Below are 25,498 nucleotides of genomic sequence, written 5' to 3' on the forward strand. Positions count from 1 at the left end.
TTTCAAAATTCATACATAAAGTAGGTATAATTAAGTAGCTCTATTTTGGTTAAGTGCTGGCTTCAGTAATCCAGGCATACAGAGAGACCAATAACATCTATAAAAACATGTTAGTTCGAAAGATGAAAAAAAAACAGTGCTATGTCAGTACCAGACAGAAAGAAAATATGCAAGTTTACTTTCCCTGTTAATCTAGAAATGTAAGTATAGAACAGGCTTACTGACAAAATGTAATGTCTTCTTGCTATGATTAATTATTTTTTTTTCCTCTTATTCGTTACATAGGTTTCCAATTACAATTCAGCTACATTTTTATCTTAACACTACAAAATACAGATGCTACTGCAGTCCCTTCTCCTAGTGGAGTTTACTGATCCAAACTGGGCTTACTTCTTGATGCCTCACTGTTTCACTGGGCCAGGTAGATAGGAAACTATGAAATAATTTTAGATACCCAACTCAAAAATTCTGAAATCACAAAGTTTTCTTGATGTTACCTAGCCCTTTGGACACATATCCTCTTTGAAAAACTTCTTGCTTTTGCCAGTGGGGTACCTCAAATGCCTAATGCTCTGTCCCTGTATCTTCTGACTCACAGAAAAAGGCATTGCACACAATGTTAATACACATATTGCTTGCTTTCAAAACACATTAGAGATCTTAACTTCTTATGGGATCTGGGTCTCCATTCCAGCAGTCTGGCTGAACAACAACGCCATTCTCAAAGACTATAATGGTTATTTGACCAGACAAGAAGATGCACATACAATGGGGGTGGTAATGAGAAAAAACTAGGTCAGTAAATATATGCATGTTTAATATACAAGTTTGAAACCATATGGTCTGATTTCCCAACCGTGGGCATAAAGCAAGGCAAGAAAATAGTAAAGCTACTTTTTGCAATCTATATTTAAAAAGAGTTTCTTTCCCATCTTTTCATTTTTGCCTGCATATGCTTGAATTGATTTGAGTAAGTGCATTTTTTTAAGATCTTAGACTTTACTTGCCTATATTAGTGCATAGAGTTGTATTCATTACCTGAAAAAAAACCGTGTTTGTATGCAGTCATTTGTACACAGCCTCACTGCACTAACAGGCATGGGCACATAATTATAGGAAGAGAGACCACAACCTGAAATTACGTTACCAAGTTTCTGAGCACATGTTAGAAGAGCTTAGGCTACCTTCTGCACTATACACAGCTAATAGAGCAGCCTGGGAAAAGAAAGGCAGCACAGTCTACCTTAAGGTAGTTTAATGACATCTTCACTTATAATGTAGAAGAAAACTTCCCACTAGGAATTTCTCATATCAACACAAACAACGGGACTTCAACCATCATAAAACTGAATACCAAACTAAAGTTAGTTCTGCCAATGTATTCTTTCCTGCACTATTTTTCAGTCTCACATCTTTCTAAAAAAAGAATAGCATGTGGTTTACCTGTTCAACAGAGGTGGAATTCGACAATTACTAAGCAGTAACATTTAACAGAATTGTGAAGGCAGCAATTCTTTCTTACCACTGTTCTGGAGACTTTCTTGCACAAGTAAGAGAACGTCTGGTTGAGCCATCTGTCAATAAAAGTAACAAAGCTGTTTTCATAGTGTAAAAGAGGTGCTTTCTCACAACTGAAAAAAAACCCATCCCCCCAAGCCACTTCTGTTTTTCTTCCAGAGAGGGCAGCAAGAAGGAAACAAAACAACAAATGAGAAAAAACTTCTCTTAATCCTTGGCTATCACTAAATTGTATCAAAAGGAACCAGAACTCTGCTTATTTAGAATTAAAAAAAACCCAAACCCTGGAGTAATTTGAAGCAAAGCTATTTTAACCTGTACCAAAGACTTGATTGTGCAAAAAAACCCACCAACAGAACTACTATTTCAGTGCACTTAAATATCATTGCCTTCGGACATACTGGATCTACCTCACATCAAAGACTGGAATCATAGCCTTTTTAAATTATATGCACTTTATGAACTTGGATCATTCTTTTTCCATATAACATTTCCATCTTTGTTTCCTAGAGGAAATGCTAAATTTTAACCCGTCAAATCAACTACAGCAGGAATAAGTTTAAATACGGAATCAAAAGCTTTTCGCAGTCCTTAATTTTTTTTTCAATGTTCAGGCATGAGGATGTACAGAAACAATTAGCATGACAAATCAAGACTTTAAATTACTTTACATATAAATGACTTAAGACGGTTTCACAGCTCAAATTAACCTAGCAATCAAAAACTCCGATGTGCATGTATCACTACACCAATAAGATCATGGGAGTGCCATTTAATCCAGCTGTAAGAGGCCATAAATAATGAGCTGTCTCACATGACTGGTAGGAATACAGACGTTTTAAGTATTTTCAGTTTTTCAGAATAAAGATTCAATAAAACACAAAGCTGTATTATACTGCCTGAACATTACTGATGTATGAAGTGAGGAATGCTATTTTAAGACCATTTTAATGTGATAGCTGTTTTACCTAATTCATTTTCATAAAAAGTGCTACTACCACACTGTAAGTCATACTTAAACTATAATCTACATAAAGGTGCAAACATTCAAACCCACTTAGACATACTTAATAAAACGGTCTTACTTACATTGGCAGGAAACTGGATATCTATGTTTATGTCTGAAGTTTTGAAACCAAATCTGCTATAGGAGGAGCCATACAATCTTAATGAGCACTCTGCAACAAAAAGAATGATACTGCATTTACTCATTCTCATTACTCATTCTAAGCCTGTAGCTTCTTTACAGCATTGTCAGTAGATCTTAAACCTACATGTAGTTTTGATAACCACAGGAAATAAAGAAGTGTCTTCCAACAGCACAGAACTGTGTTAATAACTCCTGCTTTCCATGCTGTTGCTCATAAAAGCTTATCGTGAAGGTCGAATGCCCCCCACATCCTGTTTATTTTCATGACCCTGTTCGGGTCATGAGCAGCATTGTCATTTAATTCAGGGTTATAGCATCACATCATGTCATTCAACAGAGTAGCAACTAAATATACTGTTTTAGAATTTAGCTAGACAAAGTTTTTAATTAAGTTTTCACTTTATGAGCTGTTGTGGGTTGTTTCAGTTTGGGTTTTTTTGTTGTTGTTGTTAAGTTGGTATACCTAGCATTTAAAACAAATTGCAAATAATACCTGGCAATTTTTGACACAGCAAGTTTTCCATCACTGTTTTAATGTTGAGCCTTTCTTCTAGATCTTCATGATTTAAACCAAACTCCTGCACTACTTTTTCAATAGCAACACCAATAGCTTGTATCTGGGAAGGCGTTGGAGGAGGCAGAGCAGTCAGCAGCTGTTCTTCTTGCTTTTCCTTTAAAGACAATAAGACTGATGTTTTAATGATTTTCTTGAGTTGCTTAATGTGCTAGAATGAATGTTGCAACTCATCCCAAGTAACACCACCACAGGTTTTTGAGATAATGGAGGTAATTGGAAGAAAGAACACCAACAGAGAAACTGCAACAGGAATGAAGAACTAGATATTCCAGGAGGCTTTGGTAATGTGTAGAGGTATGTAAACATATATTTGGAATATTAAAAAAAAAGTCACCAATTCTTTCATCACCTGTGACATGGGAAAGGGTAGGAGTTAAAAAGGAAGAAATAGAAAAGCTGCAGAAGACAAATAGTTTTGTCCAATCCAAGCTGAGAAAGTAGAAGGAACAGAAGATGTTTAATTAAAAAAGTAAAATTGATGTTTTCCTGGAAGTTATTTTGATGTTTATATTCAAAACAAACCTATTTCCTTTACATATAAACAAGTCTGTAATACTGCACAATTCTTAATTTTTACTGTATTTCTGAACTGAAATCTTCACCATGATACATAGGTTATAATTTCTAATTCTGCCATACCAACTATATTTGCTTATTGCTACTCCTCATTGCCCTGGAATTGTTCAAAACTCTTCGTTGTTGAAATATGCCAATGAAATATACACCAAGAAGAATGCACGTAAGTAGCCTACAAGAAGAATTATAGAACAGCAAAACAGAAGAGTCAGTTGTTTTTTATTATACTTCAGTCACCACCAACAAAATATTACTGAGTTACACTTTAAATGAGGACTTCTTTTAATGTAACAATAGGCATGAAAAAGTACAAATTATATTACAAAGCTGGGAGCAGAAGCAAAGTCCCAAGTTTACTCTTTTTACCAATATGATTAAATAAGAGTTTTTAAGAAGATTCAAACACAGTAAAAAAATAAATGTGGAACGATGTTCGAAGCAGTATAGTTTCATTGTCATTAGTAGGGTGAAGACAGTTTCATAAATATGCATTTTATACTTTTTCTTGTCCTTAACTCACCTTTAGGCTCTTCTTGTGTCTTTTCTCTTTAATATGTTTATGAGCAAAAGGCACTGACTCAATCAAAACGTCACACAATTTGCAGGTATATTTTGCTGACGTGTAGCTTCGAGGTTGCTAAAACAAAGAGAGTAAAAAACCCCTAAAATATAGAAAGATACCACTTTCATTTCACTCAATACACTTGCTAAGTTGAATGACTAACTTTGAAATCCAGAAATATTCACTTTAGCTTTCCTAACTTCATCTCTAGAGTCAAAAGTTTGCATATCAAAAATAATGCCAGCAGAATGGTGGTACTGGTCAATCAAGCCTTGTGGAAACTACCCAACGCCCATGGAAGAATATATTAACTGAACAAATATACAATAAAACCTTTCTGGTCCACTGCCCTGGCATGCAGTGATCTGATGTTAATTCATGAACTAAAGGAGCAGCGATTTTTTGTGCTTAACTTGCTGCCAAACGAAGACACATAGCAAAACCCCAAAGAATAACCTGCCTTCTCTTGACAATTCATTAATAGCCCCCATTTTGTACATTACATCAATTCTATAACTAGACTTTCCTGCTACAGTCAGAGAAATTGCTTGAAGTGTACCCGCTATATTGTATTTACAGACAAGAAAATAAGAGAGGACTATAGAAGTAAAGACAGTGGCACCTTCTTCAGTCTATAAATGCAGTCTCGCTTCAATCGTTCTTCAGCTTGCTGCAACCCTAGAAGTTCTTTTGCCGACAGCACAGATTCATCTATGACTGGACCATCCACTTCATCTTGATCATGTTCATCTTGTCTAGTTCTTCTCAATTTTCTTAGTTTCTTAAGCTTTGTCATTTCTTATAAAGAGTTAGGAAAGCAAATATGTCAAATAACTTCAGAGTACCACAAAGCATTTTGTTTGGTTTTTCTTCTTTAATTACCATTCTACTTATGTGTGAGTCAAATAAGATACAAATCATCTACCCTGCATTGTTTCATATTCTGTTCTGTGTAAGTCTGATAATAGCAAGGCTGTATATTTATATCATAATCTATAGTACCTTTGTTCTGAACCATTAAAAACCATTGATTTCTCCTGTCCAAGTCACCAACCTTATTTAGATGGCTTTGTTAGAACTGGCAAAAAAATAACACTAAATGCAATAGATTTCACTGCCTAGTTGGGACATACCTGTATGTCATTATGACAAAAAGGCAGAATAAACATTTTGGGATGCTTGGTCAGGCTTAGGTAGATGAACAAGCTAGAAAATGAACTGACCCATAGACCACTACAAATATGACCGAATTAGTGAGTGTAGACCTATCTGAATGATTTGTAAGAGCTAACAGCACTATGATATAGCACTGGCATGGTTTAGCTGGCATACAATAATTTATTACCACCAGCAATAACCGCCTGTTAATGCTGCTTGCCTTTCAGTTAAACTGGCATATGGATCAGTATTGCCTTCACATTATTAAATAGACAAGCGAAAAAAACCCCAACAAACTAATAACCTCTATTGGCTACGTAAGTCAATAAATGAACTTGCCAAGTATTTGCACACGTTGCTTAATAAAGCTATAAAACTGGCAGAATAAACATGATTTAGAAAGCTTGTTATATTTACAGCAAAAGTTCTGGAACGAAGCAATGTAAATACCAGTTCTACTTTTAAGCAGACTTTGCCATCATTTTGAAGCAGGGATTGCTATTGGTCCAATACCTGTAAAAATCATCTCAGGAATTAATATACACACACCAGATTTTCACATGTGACTTCAGATCACATCTTACCTTTCACTTGAACAGCTATACAGGATGTTCAGATGCTTGGAATTTCTAAAGTTCACTGCTTCTGAGAAAGTTTATGCAAGTTCCCTAAGCTCCAAAACCCTTATCATAGCATGTTTTCATTTGTAATAATTGTTAAAAAAAAAAAGAAGATAAAACACAACTGCTCTACCAAATATGCTTACAAAGTTTCCTTCCTGTGATCACAATATTTGTCTCTAACAATTGGCAAAGGGGGAACAACTTGTGTACTTTAAACCAGTTTGATTCAGTTCACTAAGCAGCACGCATGTGCTAGTGTGGTAAACAGGACCAGAGCAAGAATGACAATATAATTTCTTTCAGTAGCAGCACAAGTTTATGCCGGAATAAAGAGAACTAAGGCTTAGCAGATTGCAGGGACAGTAGTCCAAAGGAAGCTCCAAGGAGCAGAAACAGAAGTTTGAGTCCCCGAACTTTACATATCCCTTCCATTTTCCCTGCTGACTCCCCAGCTCAAAATCCTACGACGCACCGTAGCTGTTCAACTACACTTTTACTTATCAGTGTAGACAGAATTTGGAAAAAATCTGTATTAAATGAACATCTTTGCAGGAAAGCATGTGACAACTACCTACTTGCCAATTATTTCTGTAACCACTAATTAACTTTAAAAAATTATAAAATAAATAAATACTTCTAATATTTGGCAGTTGCAGTAGTATAGGTAAATGACTAAATAAAGTACTAAAGACAAGTTGAAGTTAAAGCTCCTGCAGAAAAATCAGTGTCTCAGAGATTCGGTAAACTCCTTCCTTATGAGCTGCAGTAAAAAGGCATAAAGGTAAAGGAAAGGGATAACCACAGAAAAGATTTCAAGTAAAAGGAAATGCTAGAAGAAACATTTTTAATAATTGTTTGCTACTTGACATAGAATTAGAGCTTTTGAAGTGACCTCAAGAGGTGAGCTATGCCATGCCTGTGCTTCACAGCAGGATGAAATCAACTTTGTCAATCCTAAGCAATGCTCACCTAACCTGTTCTTAAAGGCCTTCAGGTACATACTCCATGAGCGGTCCAGAAAAACCTCTCCAGTACTTCCCTACCTTGACCATTAGAAACTTTCCATTTATTCCTCATCTGAACCTTCCTTGCTGAATCGTAAGCCCATTGCTTTCTGTCCCATCTACTGGAAATATGCAAGTCAGATTACTACATCAGCTTTTTAATGCCTTTCTAGACAGCTGAAGACTGTTATCGTGCCTCCCTACCCTTTCCTTTTGCAGAAAGATTGGGGATTGTTTACAGTTTGTGTAGTTTCTGTTTTCTATGTGCCCTGGCATTCTTCTTGCTCTTCTTCGGACTGTTTCCATTTTATTCATTCAAGTGGGGTGCCAAAGCCAGACAGAGACACTTGCCCTTTCCTATATGCCAGTACCTCAGTTTTCATGAATAAGTTTCTCTGTTGAGAAATATTAGTTTGGGTTAAATAAATAAATTTTACTTAGAATAAGCTACTTGGGGTTATACTATGGTGTGATTTATGCTGTTTGCTTAGCTTTACATAACACAAGTAGCTAGATTTGCTGAAGCCTTTAGGCTTCAGAATAAATTTTCTTATTAATTTTCCTAGAAGCTGGTACAGTGCTGTGTTTAGTCTTTTAGTATAAGAAAACAAGATAAGGAGGCTACAACTGTCAGCAGAGACTGCAGATCAACAAGGTAAGAGTAGTCAACAGCTTGCCTGCCTGGACATAGAAAAAGAATCGAATAAGGTGTTAGAAGACCCCAGACCAAAAATCACCATTGGACTAAAAATATGTGAATATTTTACTGGATAGTTATGTAAAATCAAACATGTTGATTACCAGAGCTTCCTTTCTGCATGTCTGGCACATCTTCACTCATTAAGTCTTCCTGAAGCTGTTGTCTTACATTTCTGTTTCCAGCACCTTCAACCTCATGAAAAGAGTCCTTTCTTTTCCGGCTATGTGCAGGAATCCAGGCAACAGATCTGTACTCTCTCCAGCTGCCAGAAGTACCACGATGGTCATCAGACACCCACTTCTTCATTTGGTCTCTCTGGATATCACTTAACTTTGACCCTTGACTGTAAGTTGTGTTTCTAAGTGAATTTGGGCTACTCAAAACACTACGTGGCCCTCGCCTGGGACTGTTTCCATAATCATATCGTGTTCCCTTTTTCTTTTGCAGGCTGGTATCTGTTTTATTGCTATGGCCATTTCTGTATTCATCCATGACTCGGTAGTCTTTCTGTGAGGGACTTCCTTTTAATTCTTCTTGATGTAAAATTTCCTGATCCTTATTTTGTTTTGCAAAGCAAGTTTTTGCAGCATCTCCCATGGTTATTGCTGTTCAATTTAGTGATCCCCACCTAGAAATTGAGAAGTTAAAAGTTGCATTTCAAAATTAATCAAGAGATAAACACTGGTTATTATGTGTTATAGAAATCTCAACAATCAAAGCCCTGCCTCTGTAATACCATCAAGGCAAGCAAGTCTTAGTGGAAAGCAAAATTTGCTTCAACCAAACAAAAGGCAGTTCAAAACTCAGCTAGGTTTCTTCTCTTAAAACGTCTAAAACCTATGGATGATTCACAAACTGCAGAGACCGCCTATGGGTTATTTAGGCATTTATACCTAGACACCTTTAGGACAGATAACTACTTTTAAGAGTCCACAGAGGAGTCTCAGCTTTGAAAGAATGACAGAAGAAACTTTGTAGTACGTAGAATATGTAGCAGACAATAATGAGGATGGCCCCAAAGCCCCTCAGTATCATCAGAATATTCCCTTTTCCCCCACAGTAGACACTGTTCACCTTGTTAAGAATGAAAACTGTGATCAGAGGAGCTAGAGATGTAGAAGTTGAGTAACAATCTATCTGTCAGGCAAATACGATACAATGATTAAGAAACTATGCTGCACTCCCAGTGCACTCTGCACGTTTTACCTATACCAGCGTTCTGAGGTCTCACATTACTCGTTATTAAGCACTGGTATTTCATGCTATTTTAGTATTCTCTAAAACATCTGGACTACCAATTTGGTCTCCTCTGCCCACTGCCCCCCTCCCCTGGTCACATCCATGTTCTTATCGTAAAACATTTCCAGGGAGCTATAACTCCAATGTTAGCATAAACCCGTGTGGACTGTGAAATGGGAAGCTAGCTGGGAGAGACTGTAAAGTGGCAGCAGTCACATTGACACTGAATATTGTTCAATTTAAATATAGCCACATAAAACCAAACAAAAAAAGTTTTCTCTTTCAAAAGAAATGTGTGTGCTTAAGGATGCAGCGAGGGCTGAAGGGCATTTACAAGCAGCAGGAAATGCCCTCCTATTGCCTTTAATATGGGAGTAGGGTACCTGATTTTCTTAAATGTTTAAGTTATGCAGGCCCCAAAGACATCCTCAGGCACCTCAGTGCCTGCTTTCTATAGGCTTCAGGCTTTTAGTGTTTATCCTCCTCTTAAACAGAGGTTTTCTTGCTGTCACGTAAGTGACAGAACAAGTAGGAGTCCTGCCCTAAAGACCCGAGAGCCGGTTACGTACGACCGTGGAGTTGCAGCTATTCCAGCTCAGACATGAAACAAAAGTTTCAAACGCGCAAAGTGAACCCGCGTCCAATCTTAGGAAAGAAACCGCCGTCGCATCTGAATTTCCAGAGTGACCTAAAACCAGCCTGTTTCAGAACGATCCCCAGCAGCAACACCCTCGCCCAGCCGCCAGCCCGGACAGTGCCGCGCTCCCCTGCCACCCCGAAAGGCACCGGAAAGTCAGTTTACGCTGTCCCCTGTCTCCCCAGCCCGACGGGAGGTGCCGGCCTGCCGGGCCCGCACCGGGGCGGGGGACACACAGCTCCCCGCGGGCCCCCGGCCGCGCCGCCCGCGGGACGCACCACGCAGGAAACACGCTACGTGGGTTGCGGCTCCCTTGCTCCCAGGCGGCAGCTCCCGGCCCCCTCCCGCTTCTAGCCCTCCCACCGGCTGGCGAAGGCCCCCAGCCCAGCCCCCTGCGGCCCGACCCCCGAACGGCCTGCAGAAGGCGGGCCGGTCAGGCGGCCGGCGCGGGGCAGCGGCGGGGGACTAGGGCCGGCTGGGCCCTGCCCCGCCGCCTCAGCCGGACGACCCGCGGGCCGAGCGGCGGGGAAGGCGGGGGCGGGCGGGCCGTGGCCCAGGCCCGGGACGGTGCGGGGCGGAGGGACGCTGGGGGAAACCGCGCGCTGCCGGGGAAGGCCTCGCCGGGCCCGCACCCGCCGAGGGAAGAGGACTCACCGGCCGCCGGTGGCCCGTCTCCTGCCGCGGCGGAAGCGGTGCGGAGCCCTCTGCCCCGCCGATCCGACCCGCTCTTCCGGCAGCCCGGCACCTCCCCCCGACGGGGCGGGGACGAACCGGGCGGGGCGGGGCGGGGCGGGGCGGGTGTTCACGGAAGGCGTGGGTAGGTTGGGCCGTAGGTTCGCTTCGGCCGTGGGGTGGGGGAGTCGCAGGGAGCTGCCCCCGGCCTTACCCTCCCCCCTGCCACCGACCCACTCACCGACCCACTGACCCACTGGAGGCGGGGGCGGCAGCGGCCGCGGGTCGGCGGGTGGGCTCCCGGTGGCGCGGGCGTTGTGTCACGACCAGCCCTGGACCCGCGAGTGGGTGTGGAGCGGTCTTTCGCGAGGCCGGAAGAACGCGGCAATTAAGTGTTCAGTGGAACCCGACAAAAATGGAAGGGGTGCGTCGTGTGCGCCTGGCACGGTGCCAGATGGCCTGGCACGAGCAATCGCAAAAAGAGCACAATATAAGGAAATACTGCAGAATAACCCCAGAACGTAACATTGTTTGCTCGTCCGCTGGAGGAGTGAAGGCACTGCCACGCTGCGGGTACCAAACCCAACCGCACATAGCCTGGGTGCCTCATCAAACCAACCACCTGTGTGAGCCGCCACAGGCAGGGCACAGGAACAACCACAAAACCCAGAATGAAATGCAAAGAGTAAATTTAATCTCAATACCTCGCAAACCGGGGGATCCCCGAAGCAGCACTTGGGCAGAGGCACACAAGCAGGAACGCAGGCACCATGGAGCTCGTCCCTTGTTAGCAAGAGAGTCTGAGAGAGAGAGAGAATCCAAATATGCTTTTTCTCACCTGTATTTAAGGGCTTCACGCAAGCATAGTTTTCTACTGTGCTTTCATTGTTTCCAAAGCAGGACAGGCATCTCAAGCATGTTTGATAAGTTGCCTTTGAGTCGATCACAGGCCTGTGTTATCTAAGTCCGGATGTTCTACTTGTCAAGCACACAAGACTAAATAACCATTGGTGTGATGTATGTGTTTTACGATACCCCAGGTGCGAGTCACTTGAGTGTGTGAACAATCCTCCTCACCAATCTATTGTTACTTCCTCACACCACCCCAGTCGAAGAAGGTAATGTTCAGAGCAAGTGACTCAAGAGAAACAGAAACACAAATTGCAGGAAGTGGGAAAACCCTGGGCAGGTGGGGAAGTGGGCACATACCTGGTTTCCTGTAGAAGAAAACCTTCTATTTCCCTTTTCACTAAATTACGGTTCTCACTGAATTAAGTGACATTTTCAGAATGTTACTTGCACTCGCTCAGCCTCTTCCTCTTACAGCTTCTCCCTGTTTCTGCATGCCCCCTTCATTATTTAGTTAATGCCTAGTTTAGGAGGGTCTCTTCCTGCTGCTCTTTTTGTGTAATAATTACTAAAATGGACAAAAATACAGCATTGTTCACACATTAAGGAAAGTTATAAAATCAAAAGGCTTCTGAGGTGGAATACAGCCGCAGCTGGCATGCAAAGAATGCAACATCTGTGATTCCCTGTACAAGGATGCTTGCAAAGCTACATGAGGGACGGAACGGAATGTAACCTTCTGTGGCCTTGCCTTGTGACGTATAGCAGATACGGGAACAAGATGGTACTATGAAACAGATAAGCCACCTCCTTGCTACCCTGAGACAACATTTCTTCAAATTTTGATGAAATGCTGTCATTTGTGCAAACTTTGCTCATTATAATGTCATTATAATACCAAAACGCTCCTTCATCCCACGCCTCCAAGGTGCAACCACTCCATCTTGATTATGCGCCCTGAATTTCTTGTAAACTATACCTTTAATTGTGAAGTGAGAAAAATTTACACCAATCATAATAAAAGTATGTATGACGAAAGTCACTCAAACTCCACCTTGAAGATAACAAATAGTATAAAAATAGCCCAAGAGAGGGGGGATATTGGGGAAGACACCATTGCGAACAAGTCAAGGAGAACCCCATCACTGACTTCCGGGACCAGTCGACAGGCTGAGCCTTTCTTCCCCCGCATAGGGACGCCTTTCCGTAAGACTTAGGCTATACCGAGTGCTTCCTCGGGGAACTTAGAAATTTCTCTAGAGAATCTCTTTCCTACATTTACAGCCAGGCTGAATTGTTTATAACTTTGTCGCGTGTTTTGTATATTTAACAATACTTTTATTTGCATGTGCTTTGCAGACGGTGTATTTATCACCGGCAATCCTAAGAACCTATATATCTGTTGTTTAAATAAACTGCACTGTTTTAGTAGCTAGTCATTTTGATTTCTCATTGAACGCGACCAAAGACTCGAGAGTGGCCATGCTAGTTCAGGAGCACGACTAGACTGAAGGTGCAGTCCACTATTAGTGTATCCAAATCGTAACAGTTTAATACATATTAGACACGATTGGACTGATAGTGCTGAATTGGGCATCACTCAGAATTTAAACCTAGCCGCACCTAGCCTCCCACCTCGGTGAGGAGTGTTAGAATGCAAGGGTGTTTATTTTCTGCCAAAACCGCTTTGCCCCTTTCACGCAACACTTTTGCATCCATATTTGTGGAAAATAGGTGTTCTTAACCCACCTCATCAGATGGTCTGTGCGAAAGCAATGGAAGATCGGCGAGGAGGATTGTAAATAAGCTCAAGTGAGGTGCTCAAGTGAGCTCACACCTGGGGTGCTGGGAAACACCTATGTCACAGTAATTGTTGTTCAGACTTCGGTGCCTCCAAGTAAAACATTTGCACTTAGATAACGTAAGTCTGTGATGGACTCAGGGACACCTTATGTAGCCGCTTGAGAATCCTGCACTGTTGAAGAAGGTCAAAGCAGTTGGAAACCTATGCTTGAGCCCTTGAAATAGCAAGACCAGGGAGTCTTTGCATGCTCTTGCTAACAAGGACTCTCTCACTGCCAAGGACTCTTGCTAACAAGGACTCTCTCTCACTCTTTGGTGCCGTGTCCTCTGCTTGTGTGCCTCTAGTTGCTTTGGAGATTCCCCAGTCTGTGAGGTATTAAGATTAAACTTGTTCTTTGCCTTTTATCCATGGTTTTGTGGTTGTTCCAGTGTCCTGCCTGCATCAGCTCACACATGGTCCTTCTGAGAATTCACCTTCCCATTCCAATGCAGAACTTCCTTAGCAAAATGTGGACCAGTATACAGATTTTGAACAGAGGTAAATAGCAGCAACTTCCCAAAATTACTTATGGTACCTTTCAAAGACAGGACATGATAGCTTTATAGCCTAGTTTGCATCAGCACTTGGAAGTTACTTTTGCCTTCCCCTGTATGACCCTTCAAAATAAGAAAAGTTGCCTGGCAAGACGCTCTCTGGAGATGGCCTGGCATGGAATCATAGAATCATAGAATGGTTAGGATTGGAAGGGACCTTAAAGATCATCCAGTTCCAACCCCCCTGCCATGGGCAGGGACACCTCCCACTAGACCAGGTTGCTCAAAGCCCCATCCAGCCTGGCCTTGAACACTTCCAGGGATGGGGCATCCACGACTTCTCTAGGCAACCTGTTGCAGTGCCTCACCACTCTCATAGTGAAAAATTTCTTCCTGATATCTAATCTAAACCTGCCCTCTTCCAGTTTGAAGCCATTAGCCCCTGTCCTATCACTACATGCCCTTGTAAAATGTCCCTCTCCAGTTTTCTTGTAGGCCCCTTTTAGGTACTGCCACGCTGCTGTAAGGTCTCCCCAGAGCCTTTTATTCTCCAGGCTGAACAACCCCAACTCTCTCAGCCTGTCCTCATAGGAGGGGCGCTCCGGCACGCTGATCATCTTTGTGGCCCTCCCCTGGTCTCACTTCAAGAGGTCCATGTCCTTCTTGTGCTGAGGACTCCAGAGCTGGACGCAGTACTCCAGGTGGGGCCTCACCAGAGTGGAGCAGAGGGACAAAATCACCTCCCTCAATCTGCTGGCCACACTACTTTTGATGCAGCCCAGGATGCAGTTGGCTTTCTGGGCTGCAAGCACACATTGCCAGCTCATGTTGAGCTTGTCATCCACCAACACCCCTAAGTCTTTTTCTTCAGGGCTTCTCTCAAGCCATTCTCTGCCCAGCCTGTATTTGTGCTTGGGATTGCCATGACACACGTGCAGGACCTTGCACTTGGCCTGGTTGAACTTCATGAGGTTCACATGGGCTCACGACTCAAGCCTGGCCAGATCCCTCTGGATGGCATCCCTTCCTTCCAGCGAGTTGACCGTGCCACACAGCTTGGTATTGTTGTCAAACTTGCTGAGGGTGCACTCAATCCCACTGCCTATGTCGCAGACAAAGATGTTAAACATAACTGGTCCCAGTACTGACCCCTGAGGAACGCCACTCATCACTGGTTTCCACTTGGACACTGAGCCACTGACCACAACACTTTCAGTGCGGCCATCCGCCAATTTCTCATCCACCGAGTGGTCCATCATCAAATCCACGTCTCTCCAATTTAGAGACCAGGATCTTGTGCGGGACAGTGTCAAACGTTTTGCACAAGTCCAGGTAAATGAGGTCTGTTGCTCTCCCCTTATCCACCAACACTGTAACCCTGTCATAGAAGGCCACCAAATTTGTCAGGCACAATTTGTCCTTAGTGAAGCCATGTTTGCTGTCACGAATCACCTCCTTATTTTCCATGTGCCTTAGCAGAGTTTCCAGGAGGATTTGCTCCATGATCTTGCCGGGCACAAAGGTGAGACTGACTGGCCTGTAGTTCCTTGCGTCTTCTTTTTTCCCTTTTTAAAAATGGGGGTTACATTTCCTCTTTTCCTGTCAGTGGGAACTTCACCAGACTGCCATGACTTTTCAAATATAATGGAAAGCAGCTTAGCAACTTCATCCACCAGTTCTCTCAGAAGTTGCGGATGGATTTCATCAGGTCCCATGGACTTGTGTACCTTCAAGTTCCTTAGATGGTCTCGTACTCGATCTTCACCTGCAGTGGGGGGTCCTTCATACTCACAGCACCTGCCTTTGCCTTCTGTGATTTGGGTGGTGTGGTTAGAGCCCTTGCCAGTGAAGACTGAGGCAAAAAAGTGATTGAGTACCTCAGCCTTCTCCTTATCCTGGTTGACCAGGTCTCCGGTTTCCTTCTGGGAGGGCCCACATCTTCCCTAGTCTTCCTTTTATCACTGACAACTTATAGAAGCTTTTCTTGTTACCCTTAATGACAGCGGAAGTTACCAAAACCATTACTGTGAGCAGATGTGGCTGGGGTGCCAAACACAGAAACGTTTCTGAGCCTTGTCTGTCCACCTTCTTCCATAAAATTGTTTGAGTGGCTACAGGCCCAGCATGTTTCATGGCATGCTGACTGGGGTGGGTCAAACAACATTTAGTCTTATGGAAGCTCCTCATTAGTGCACCCATGCCAGACTGTCTCAAGTTCCCGTCATTTTTATGAAACTAAAATTCCTGTTGTTTTTATGAAACTCTCAGGTTCTGTTTTAGATTTCAATTAGATGGATAATTGTGTACTCAAATACTAGCATTTTCTATGATCAGATAAATACAAGAGGAAGTGAGCTAAAAGGGCCACATGTCCTAAATATGCATGATACTTGGAAGACCCAAACTTTGATTAGCTGGGATTTTTTTCTAAATATGATTAGTCAGCTTTTGCAAGAAAAAGTAAACAGCATATTGAATCCAAATGTACTGAAATGGGAATTAGCAAATCTTGCAAAATTTACCTGGAATAAAAGAAAACAAGAGAGAGAATTTGAAAAATATTAAAAGAGTACAACTCATTAAATCAGACAAGATAAGTGAGATACATATAAATGGTAAAACTGAACTTAAAGAACAGATCACAGTATTGGGCATCACGGAATCATATTTTATTTTTGAGGAGATGTAATCTCTGGAATTTCATGAGTGCTGATCTTGAATCTGCCACAGACTTTTTGTTCCAGCTTAAACCAAGTCATTACATTCCCAGTTTTTCCGTAGCTACATTTACTTAGGTTAAACAAGTATTTGGCACATCTTCTAAGTGGCTTTTTTGTGTGTGTGTACAATAGATGCTGTTTTCCTTTAGGAAAGCTTGCCCACCAAGAAAAAAAAAATGATTGAGGTTTTCTGTGGTTTTGTGAGATAAACTGGGTCAATTTGGGATCAGAAACCTGCCATACTGGTGCTAGTGGGGATGGGATTGCCCAGGTGTAGGAGTGGTAGGGAGCAAAGATGGAGTGTCTGCTTTGACTGTGACTCAGCCATCTCCTGGAGCCTCACCCCATATTTGCTGTCTTTGTCACCTCAGCATTCCACTGTTGCGACACTCTCCATCTCGAAAAGCTACTAAGAAGTATTGAAAATGTTACTGCTTGTCTACATCAGTGGAAGATTTCTTCCCTTGCAGATAAGTCAGAAAACCCGTCTGCCCAATATTTTAAGGTGAGATTTTCCTGAAGACATTGGAGCTGACCCATTCACACCTGAAAAAAACTTGGCCCAGTGTCATTGCCTCTCTAATCTTCTTGTGCACCCCCAGCCTACTCACTGGTGGGGCAGTGTGAGAAGCAGAAAAGGCCGTGATGTTGTGTAAGCACTGCTCAGCAGCAACTGAGCTGTGCCTGTGTTACCAACACTGTTTTCAGCACAAATCCAAAACATAGCCCCATACTAGGTACTGTGAAGAAATTTAACTTTATCCCAGCCCAAACCAGTACGTTCTCCACCCCTTATTCCATGCTATTTACATTATGTTCGGGTCCCACCCTATTGCAATACATCTTCATTATCACCCCGTTCCCCATAAAATGTTTGTTAAATGTCCATAAATATCCATAAAATGTTCATTGAGTTCATTTGGTGTATGACTTTGGGCTTCATCTGTTATGGTATTCACTCAGGACAGGAGAGGTAGTGTTGCATGGGGTTACGGGGAACTAAAATCAGCTGGAGTCACTGTTGCACTTGCACTGCTTCTTGTGAGGTTCATCCTTCATTGATTTAGGTGGTTTCTGCTGTAGTACTGCCTGTAACATGCAAATCAAATCATGGGTTACAAAGATTTAAAGGTATATCCATTACATTCTTTATTTCTGGTCCCTTTGGACTAGGTCATAAGTTTTAACATTGCAGTGAATTCCTCCTCTTGCCTCTAGCTTGGCTATCAGTGATATCCTGCTGTAATACCGCTGATACATGGCAGCCACAGCAGTGGTGACACGCAGCATCATGTAACACTGCCATCATACAACTCAAATCATGGATTATTTTCACCCAGGATTACATCACCTTGAGGTACACATTGGACTCCCCTATCCCTCTGCTTTACCCACCAGGTGCACCCAGGTCCTTGAGCAAAAACAATACCATGAATAGGTTTCCCCTGTCCTGAGGAAGAAATAACCCAGGCTGTTTTTCCCAACAAGTTGATACATGTACTACGGGGATCTTACCTCCTTCCACAGTGTGCAGGGTTTTTGATTGGACAGGGCCAGGTTGACTGTCAGATCCTCTAGTGTTAACTAGCCAATTGGCTTCTGCTAAATGTGTACCCCAATGCGTGAAAGACCCAGCACCCATTGCTCTCAGTGTAGTTTTTAACAGTCCATTATATCATTCAGTTTTCCTGGAGGCTGATACATGATAGGGGATGTGATAGACCCACTCAGTGCCATGCTCCTTGGTCTAGGCGTTTATAAGGCTGCTTCAGAAATGAGTCTCATTGTCAGATTTATTTCTTTCAGGCATGCTGTGTCACCATAAAACTTGCTTTTCAAGGCCCAAGATAGTATTACAGGCAGTGGCATGGGTCACAGGGCATGTTTCCAACCATACATTAGTCACTTCCGTAATTGCAAGCACATGGTGCTTGCCATGGTGGGTTAATGGTAATGTGATATAGTCAATCTGCCAGGCCTCCCCATATTAATGTTTCAGCCATTGTTCTCTATACCAAGAAGGCTTTAGCCATTTGGCTTGTTTGATTATGGCACATGCTTTACCTTCGTGAATAACCTGTGCAATGGCATCAATGGTCAAGTCCACCCCTCGATCATGAGCCCATTTGTATGTTGCATCCCTTCCTAGATGTCCTAATGTGTCATGGGCCCATTGAGCTGTAAATAGTCAACCATTATGTTCCCAGTCCAGATCCACTTAGTCCACCTGCTTGTTGTTTTGATGTTTTTCAGTGTCTCGACTCTTGCGTATACGAGCATCTATGTACATGAAATACTTTTACAAACAGGTTCTCTACCTGAGCAGCAATATCTTGCCATAGTTCAGCAGCCCAGATAGGTTTACCTCTGCTCTGTCAGTTGCTCTGCTTGCATTGCTGTGGCCACTCACAGAGCATTTACCAACATCCATGAGTCAGGATAGAGATAAAATACTGGCCATTTTTCTTGTTCACCAATATCTAAAGCCAGCTGGATTGCTTTCACCTCTGCAAACTGGCTCGATTCACCTTGTCCTTCAGAAGTTTCTGTGACTTACTGTGTAGGACTCCACACAGCATATTTCCACATCTGATGTTTTCCCACAATATTGTTACAACCAGGGACTGCGAGTCTGGTAAATAGGTAAATGTAACTCCTTGAGAAGAACAAACAGTGAAGAATACCACATCCTTGAAGATACTGGAGGGACTGATAACAAGCTTGCAAAATAAATGAGGGAGTTGCAAAAGCATCTGCATTTATCTTGCCCAATTCACACAAAGAAATTCCACTATTATCAGCTCAAACCAGCTACCGTGCACCACCAGGAACTACCCAAAACCTACCATGAAGCTCCTAACAGACCTAATGCACATGTGCCAAGGTGACATGAATATGGAAATGAGCTCTGGAAATGTAATGAATATGGATATGAGTTCTGGAAATGTAATGAATATGGCAGTGAGTGCTGGGAAATGTAATGACCGTGCATATTCTGTGTGGATATAAGTCTCTGTGAATCTGTCATTCAGTGGACATGTTAGGTGCAAAGATCCCCCACGTCCCTGGCACCAAATAAAAGACTGCCTGCTTCTTAAGGCTACATTGCTGTTAAGAAGTTCATTTGTGATTTCAGTGACAATATGACAGGATCTATCTGTAAACAGGGCATATTGCTTTTCATTTTCTGGTAATTTATTGTACATTGGGGCCTCCTCAGCATGAGTCACCTCCTCTGGTGACACTCTGAAGTTTTGGCCCTCTGGCCAGTCCATGATCACTTCCAGAATTCCTGGGTGGTCAAGGTTTCCAATTCAAGCCCACCGTGTGATCAGTGCGACCCACTTACTCCACATAGCACCAGCTGGACAATGTGCAGAGCAGACCCTCCCTTTGAAAATTCAGCCCAGCACAAGAAATCAAGGTGACAAAAGGAGCTGTGCTTCAGTACCAACGACTTCTGAAGCAGGTCAAATTCCTTCATATGCTGCTAATATTTCTTTTTAAGTTGGAGTCTAACGGGCCTCAGATCCTCTATATCTCCAAAACCCTAGGGGTCAACCTCAAGTCTCTCCTGGTGCTTTCTGGCAGAGGCTCCGGATGGGGCCATTATCCCTGGCTGTGACGTAAAACACGTTTTTCACACCTTGTCCTGCCCAGACTGGCCAGAGTGCTACTGCAGAAACTATGTCTATTTAATTTGTTCAAAGGCTTGCTGCTGCTCAGGGCCCCGTTCAAAGTCGTTCTTCTTCCCTGTCACTTGTAAGCGAGGGCTTATGATCAGACTGCAACCTGTAATATGCATTTTCCAAAAACCCATCACACCTAAGAAAGCTTGTGTTTCTTTTTTGTTAGTTGGTGGAGACATAGCTGTTATTTTATTGATCATATCCTTTGGGAGATGACAGCACCCATCTTGCCATTTTATTCCTAAAAACTGGATCTCTTGTGCAGGTCCTTTGACTTTGCTTTGTTTTACAGGAAAACCAGCTCTCAAAAGAATCTGGATTCTTCTTCTCCCCTTCTCAAGTACTTCCTCCGCTGTGTTGGCCCACACAATGATGTCATCAATATACTGCAGGTGCTCTGGAGATTTACCCTGTTCCAGCGGACTCTGGACCAGTCCATGGCAAATGGTAGGGCTGTGTTTCCACCCCTGGGGCAGCCAGTTCCAGGGGTACTGGATAGCCCTCCACGTGAAAACAAACTGCACGCTGCCACCAAAGGGATTGAGAAAAATGCATTAGCAATATCCATTGTTGCATACCATTTGGCAGCCTTTGACTGCAGTTCATACTGAAGTTCTAGCATGTGGTACAGCAGCACTCAGTGGTGGTGTGATTTCGTTCAGGCCATGATAGTCCACTGTTAGCCTCCATTCTCTGTTAGATTTTTGCACTGGCCATATGGGACTATTAAAAGGTAAATGAGTCTTCCTGATCACTCCTTGATTCTGCAGCCGCCAGATCAGCTTAAGGATGGGAACCAGGGAATCTCCATTGGTACGATATTGTCACCGGTGCAGTGTCGAGGTAGCAATTGGCAGCTGCTGTTCTTTAACCTGCAGCAACCCCACAAAAGAAGGATCCCCTGAGAGACCAGGCAAGCTAGACAGCTCTTTAAGCTTCTCCGTACTCAAGGCAGCTATACCAAAAGCTCACTGGTACCCTTCTGAGTCCTTGAAGTACCTCTCCTGAGACAGCGTATGCCAAGGATACATGGAGTGTCTGGACCAGTTACAATAGGGTCCTTTTGCCACTGATTCCCAGTTAGGCTTACCTCAGCCTCCAATGCAGACAGTTCTTGGGATCCTCTTGTTGTTCCAGAAATGCAGATGGATTCTGCCCCTTTATAATCTGATGGTATCAGGGTGCACTGTTGCAACAGTGTCCACTAGAGCTTTATACTTCTGTGCAGCTGATGTGCCAGGCCATTGAACCCACACAGTCCAGTAAACCCGGCGGTCCCTTTCCCCACCTGACTGAAAGCAGCACCCCTCTATTCCTCGTTGGAGTCTTCATTACCTGATTTTTGTAACTACAAAACAGAAGTCCCTTTATCAAGGTTAAAAGTATGACCAGCCCTTCTACTCTGCCCAACAGACACTGGACAGTAATTTTCCTGGATGGATGCCTTTTGGTTGTTTTTCCTTGCAGTTCCTGTACACCAGCTTCTAGTCTCCAGATAGGTTCACTGTCCCATTTCCTCATGTCCTCCCCCTAGTCACGCAGGAAGAACCACAGGGTTCAACATGGCATGAGACACCGGTACCCTCACTCTTGAACAGACAAAGGCTGACACTTAATGGCTGAGGCATTGGTTGGCGTGGGTAAGGAAGACCTACCCTTGGATTGCTCTGACAATTTTTGTGTCAGTTCCTTCACAGCCAAGACACAGGTCCATAGGGAAGAAGTGAGATTATCTTTGTATTCTTGGAGTTGTCTGGCCAATCCATCCATAATTGATGACTCCATATCTATCCAGCTCATTATTGCCAGGGTGCTGGCGTATGACACCGTTGGACTTTGTATAAATTTTCACCACATGGACTGCATGCCCCAGATCTCATCTGGGTCTTCGAATGCCTGGTCATTATCCAGGTTATAGGTCACCACCACAGCAAGGGATCCTAGCTTCCTTAACTTCTAATTCCTCACTATTTGTACCAATATCCCAGCATCAGAGTAACCAGTTGAGAATTTGATCACGTTGTTGACGGCTAAAATCTTTTCACATATCTCACTGCTCACTTAGGGAGAGGGCTCAAGTGGTTTATGTGTCATTTATGATCTCAGTCTCTTCCTCCTCCTGTTCTTGTGACTGCTCTGCTGCAGAACAGGCTGTCTCTTCCGACTCTTTCTCCCACTCCCTCTTAGGAGAAGCTTCTTCATCCCTTACTAAATGAGCTGACTTCCACTTCCACTGTTTCCTTTTATTTATAGGAACAACTGATATAGTCTCTGGTTTAGCCACAGTGGCTGTTGGCATGTTTTCAGATCCAGAGACCCTCGCTTCTCCTTGAGGGTGCCACATAATATCAAGCAGTGTTTGGTAAGTGCTAGACAGGCACTGAAAAGGTATTGTAAGAAGGGAGAAAACATCAGAGAAGAAGGTGGTGAAGGTGCTATTTTGTATTTCCTCCACAAAACACCCCTCAGAGGAAGAAATGTAATTGTTAGTTGTCTGCATGAGATGGTACCTGAAGTACAGTAATGGCTTCAGTACAGAGCCCAGATAGCATACTAAGCTCAAGGCCAGTGTTTTAGTAATAAATCTCCCAGGCAAAACACGACTAAGCACTACAGAGCACGGCAAACTGCAAAAGTCAACACCAACCTTCAAAATGTACAGCAAAAAAAAGAGCATAGCACAAATCAGATCAGATTAATCAATTGCCTGGGAAGATCATAGAACAGATCCTCCTAGAAGCTATGCTAAGGCACATGGAGGACAAGGAAGTGATTCGAGACAGCCAGCATGGCTTCGCCAGGGGCAAGTCCTGTCTGACCAACCTGGTGGCTTTCTACAATGGAGTGACTGCATCAGTGGACTAGGGAAGAGCAACAGATATTATCTACCTGGACTTCTGCAAGGTCTTTGACATGGTCCCCCACAACATCCTTCTCTCTAAGTTGGAGAGATACGGATTTGATGGATGGACTGTTCGGTGGATAAGGAACTGGCTGGATGGTCACATCCAGAGGGTAGTGGTCAATGGCTTGATGTCCAGATGGAGAGGAGTGACGAGTTGTGTCCCTCAGGGATCCGTACTGGGACTGGTGTTGTTCAACATCTTCATCAATGATTTAGACACTGGGATCAAGTTCACCCTCAGCAAATTTGCCAATGACACCAAGCTGAGTGGTGTGGTTGACAGGCCAGAGGAACGGGATGTCATCCAGAGGGACCTGGATGAGTTTGAGAGGTGGGTGTAGGAATGTGTCTGAGAGAAAATGGTCACGTGAGCCAGCCTCCCTACTATGAGAGATTAGATTAAGGGCAAAACAGGTGGTAGAAGATGGAATTAGTACATGGGAAAAACGGGGACTGAGAAGGTAGAAAACATGTTGTGCTAATGACTAAGCAATTTACTATGTGAATTCTTGTAACCAACCTGATCTGTGAATGAACTGCATGGACAGCGCGTGAACAGAGACTGTAAGCCAATCATATAGCTGCCGCTAGCGCGTGCTCTTATTGCCCTTCTATATATACTCTGTGAAAACTTGAATAAAGGGAGAACGATCATACTCATATTGAGACTCCATCGTTACTCCGGGTCCGTCTCCCACTCCGACATCCTCCGACAGGTGGGCTCGAGCAAACCTTGTGAAGATCAACAAGGCAAAGTGCAAGGTCCTACACTTGGGTCTGGACAATCCTCATGATCAATACAGGCTGGGGGATGACAGGATAGAGAGCAGCCCTGCAGAAAAGGACCTGGGGGTACTGGTGGATGAAAAGCTGGACATGAGCTAACAATGTGTGCTTGCAGCCCAGAAGGCCAGTTGCATCCTGGGCTGCATCAAAAGAACTGTGGCCAGCAGATCCAAAGAGGTGATTATCCCCCTCTACTCTGCTCTTGTGAGACCCCACCTGGAGTGTTGTGTCCAGCTCTGTAGCCCTCAGCAAAGAAGGACATGGACCTGTTGGAGCTGGTCCAGAGGAGGGCCACGAAGACGATCAAAGGGCTGGAGCAGCTCTCTTACGAAGACAGGCTGATGTTCAGCCTGGAGAAGAGGAGGCTCCAGGGAAATCTTACAGCAGCGTGTCAGTACCTGAAGGGGGCCTACAAGAAAGCCGGGGAGGGGCTGTTTGCAAGGGCCTGTACTGATAGGACGAGGGGCAATGGTTTTAAACTAGAGCAGGGTAGGTTTAGATTAGACATTAGGAAGAAGTTCTTTAAAATGAGGGTGGTGAGACACTGGAACAGGTTGCTCAGAGAGGGGGTGGAGGCCCCATCCCTGGAGACATTCAAGGCCAGGCTTGATGAGGCTCTGGGCAACCTGATGTAGTTAAAGTGTTCCTGCTTACTGCAAGGGGGTTGGAGTAGATGACCTTTAAAGGTCCCTTCCAAGCCAACACATTCTATGATTCTATGAATATCATGAACTGCAACTGTTAACAGACATGCTCTGGTGAAATCTGTTATTATATCAAACCCTTTGTGCCCCACATTTGGCTCTAAAAGGATTGTCCTCATTTAACTCCCACCAGGCACCATGCAGCCGTTCAATCCTTGCCCCCCGTGGTGGGATGGGAAGAGTGAGAAAACTCATGGGTTGAGATAAGAACAATTTAGTAATTAAAAATAAATAATAACAATAATGATAATAATGGAAAGATGAAAAAAACCACAAACCAGAGACAAAAACAAAGCCCAAGAAAGATGGGTGATGCAAATGAAAACAATTGCCCACCACCAAATGACTGATCCCCAAGCAGTGGCCCCCCACTAGCCCTCCCCCTAGTTTTATGGCTGAGCATGACATCATACGGTATTGGATATCCCTTTTGTCCGTTGGGGTCATCTGTCCCAGCTGTGCCCCTTCAAACTCCTTATGCACCCCCAGCCTACTTGCTGGTGGGGTGCTGAGGCATAAAAGCCCTTGACTCTGTGTAGGCACTGCTCAGCAGTGTTATCAACACTGTTTTCAGTACAAATCCAAAATGTAGTCCTATGCAAGCTACTGTGAAGAAATGTAACTCTATCCTAGCCAAGAGCAGAACACCTAGTCAAAGTCCTGGATGTTCACAACTTTTTGATTGAGATATTAAAGTATGGATTTATTAGTGGAAAGCAATCTAATGCGAATCTTCACGTGTTAAAATTGAAGTGATTTGGCACTAGCCAGGGAGAGAATAAGGTATAAGGCAGAGGAGGCCTTATATCAATTATATCATTACCTCTGGGAGTCTACCGGGGAAATGCATGCAAACCCTACTATAAGCTGCACCTTGACAAGGAGGGAGAGGAGAACTAAATCCTGCATGTTTTAGAAGCTGAAAAACCACTGCTGGCCGCAAACCCCATATGTTTCAGCTTGATTTATTTCTGCTCACTAGATGGCAGCAGATTCAAAAGAATTGCAGAAAAACTATAGCTCAACCTGCCAATGAAAACAGAGTTTAAAGACATGCTTACTCAGTGAAATAAAGGTGCGATAATAAAATGT

The 25,498-nt window shown here is 43.4% G+C and overlaps 1 protein-coding gene across 2 annotated transcripts in view; it reads right to left on the reverse strand.

The window, feature by feature from the left end:
• The window catches only part of TUT7 (terminal uridylyl transferase 7), a 34,637-nt gene extending 24,132 nt beyond the window's left edge, over window positions 1-10,505 (reverse strand). For both annotated transcript variants that reach the window (XM_074568919.1, XM_074568918.1), the window contains exons 1-7: window positions 10,399-10,505; window positions 7,970-8,496; window positions 5,006-5,181; window positions 4,342-4,458; window positions 3,162-3,339; window positions 2,608-2,696; window positions 1,523-1,574 (exon numbers count right to left, since the gene is read on the reverse strand). In XM_074568919.1, coding sequence (XP_074425020.1) covers window positions 1,523-1,574; window positions 2,608-2,696; window positions 3,162-3,339; window positions 4,342-4,458; window positions 5,006-5,181; window positions 7,970-8,465 — 1,108 coding nt within the window. In that variant the 5' untranslated portion in view covers window positions 8,466-8,496; window positions 10,399-10,505. The remainder of the gene's footprint in view (window positions 1-1,522; window positions 1,575-2,607; window positions 2,697-3,161; window positions 3,340-4,341; window positions 4,459-5,005; window positions 5,182-7,969; window positions 8,497-10,398) is intronic.
• Between the last annotated feature and the right edge of the window lie 14,993 nt (window positions 10,506-25,498).

This window comes from Larus michahellis, chromosome Z (genome assembly GCF_964199755.1).
Source record: "Larus michahellis chromosome Z, bLarMic1.1, whole genome shotgun sequence".
Taxonomy (NCBI): Eukaryota; Metazoa; Chordata; class Aves; order Charadriiformes; family Laridae; genus Larus; species Larus michahellis.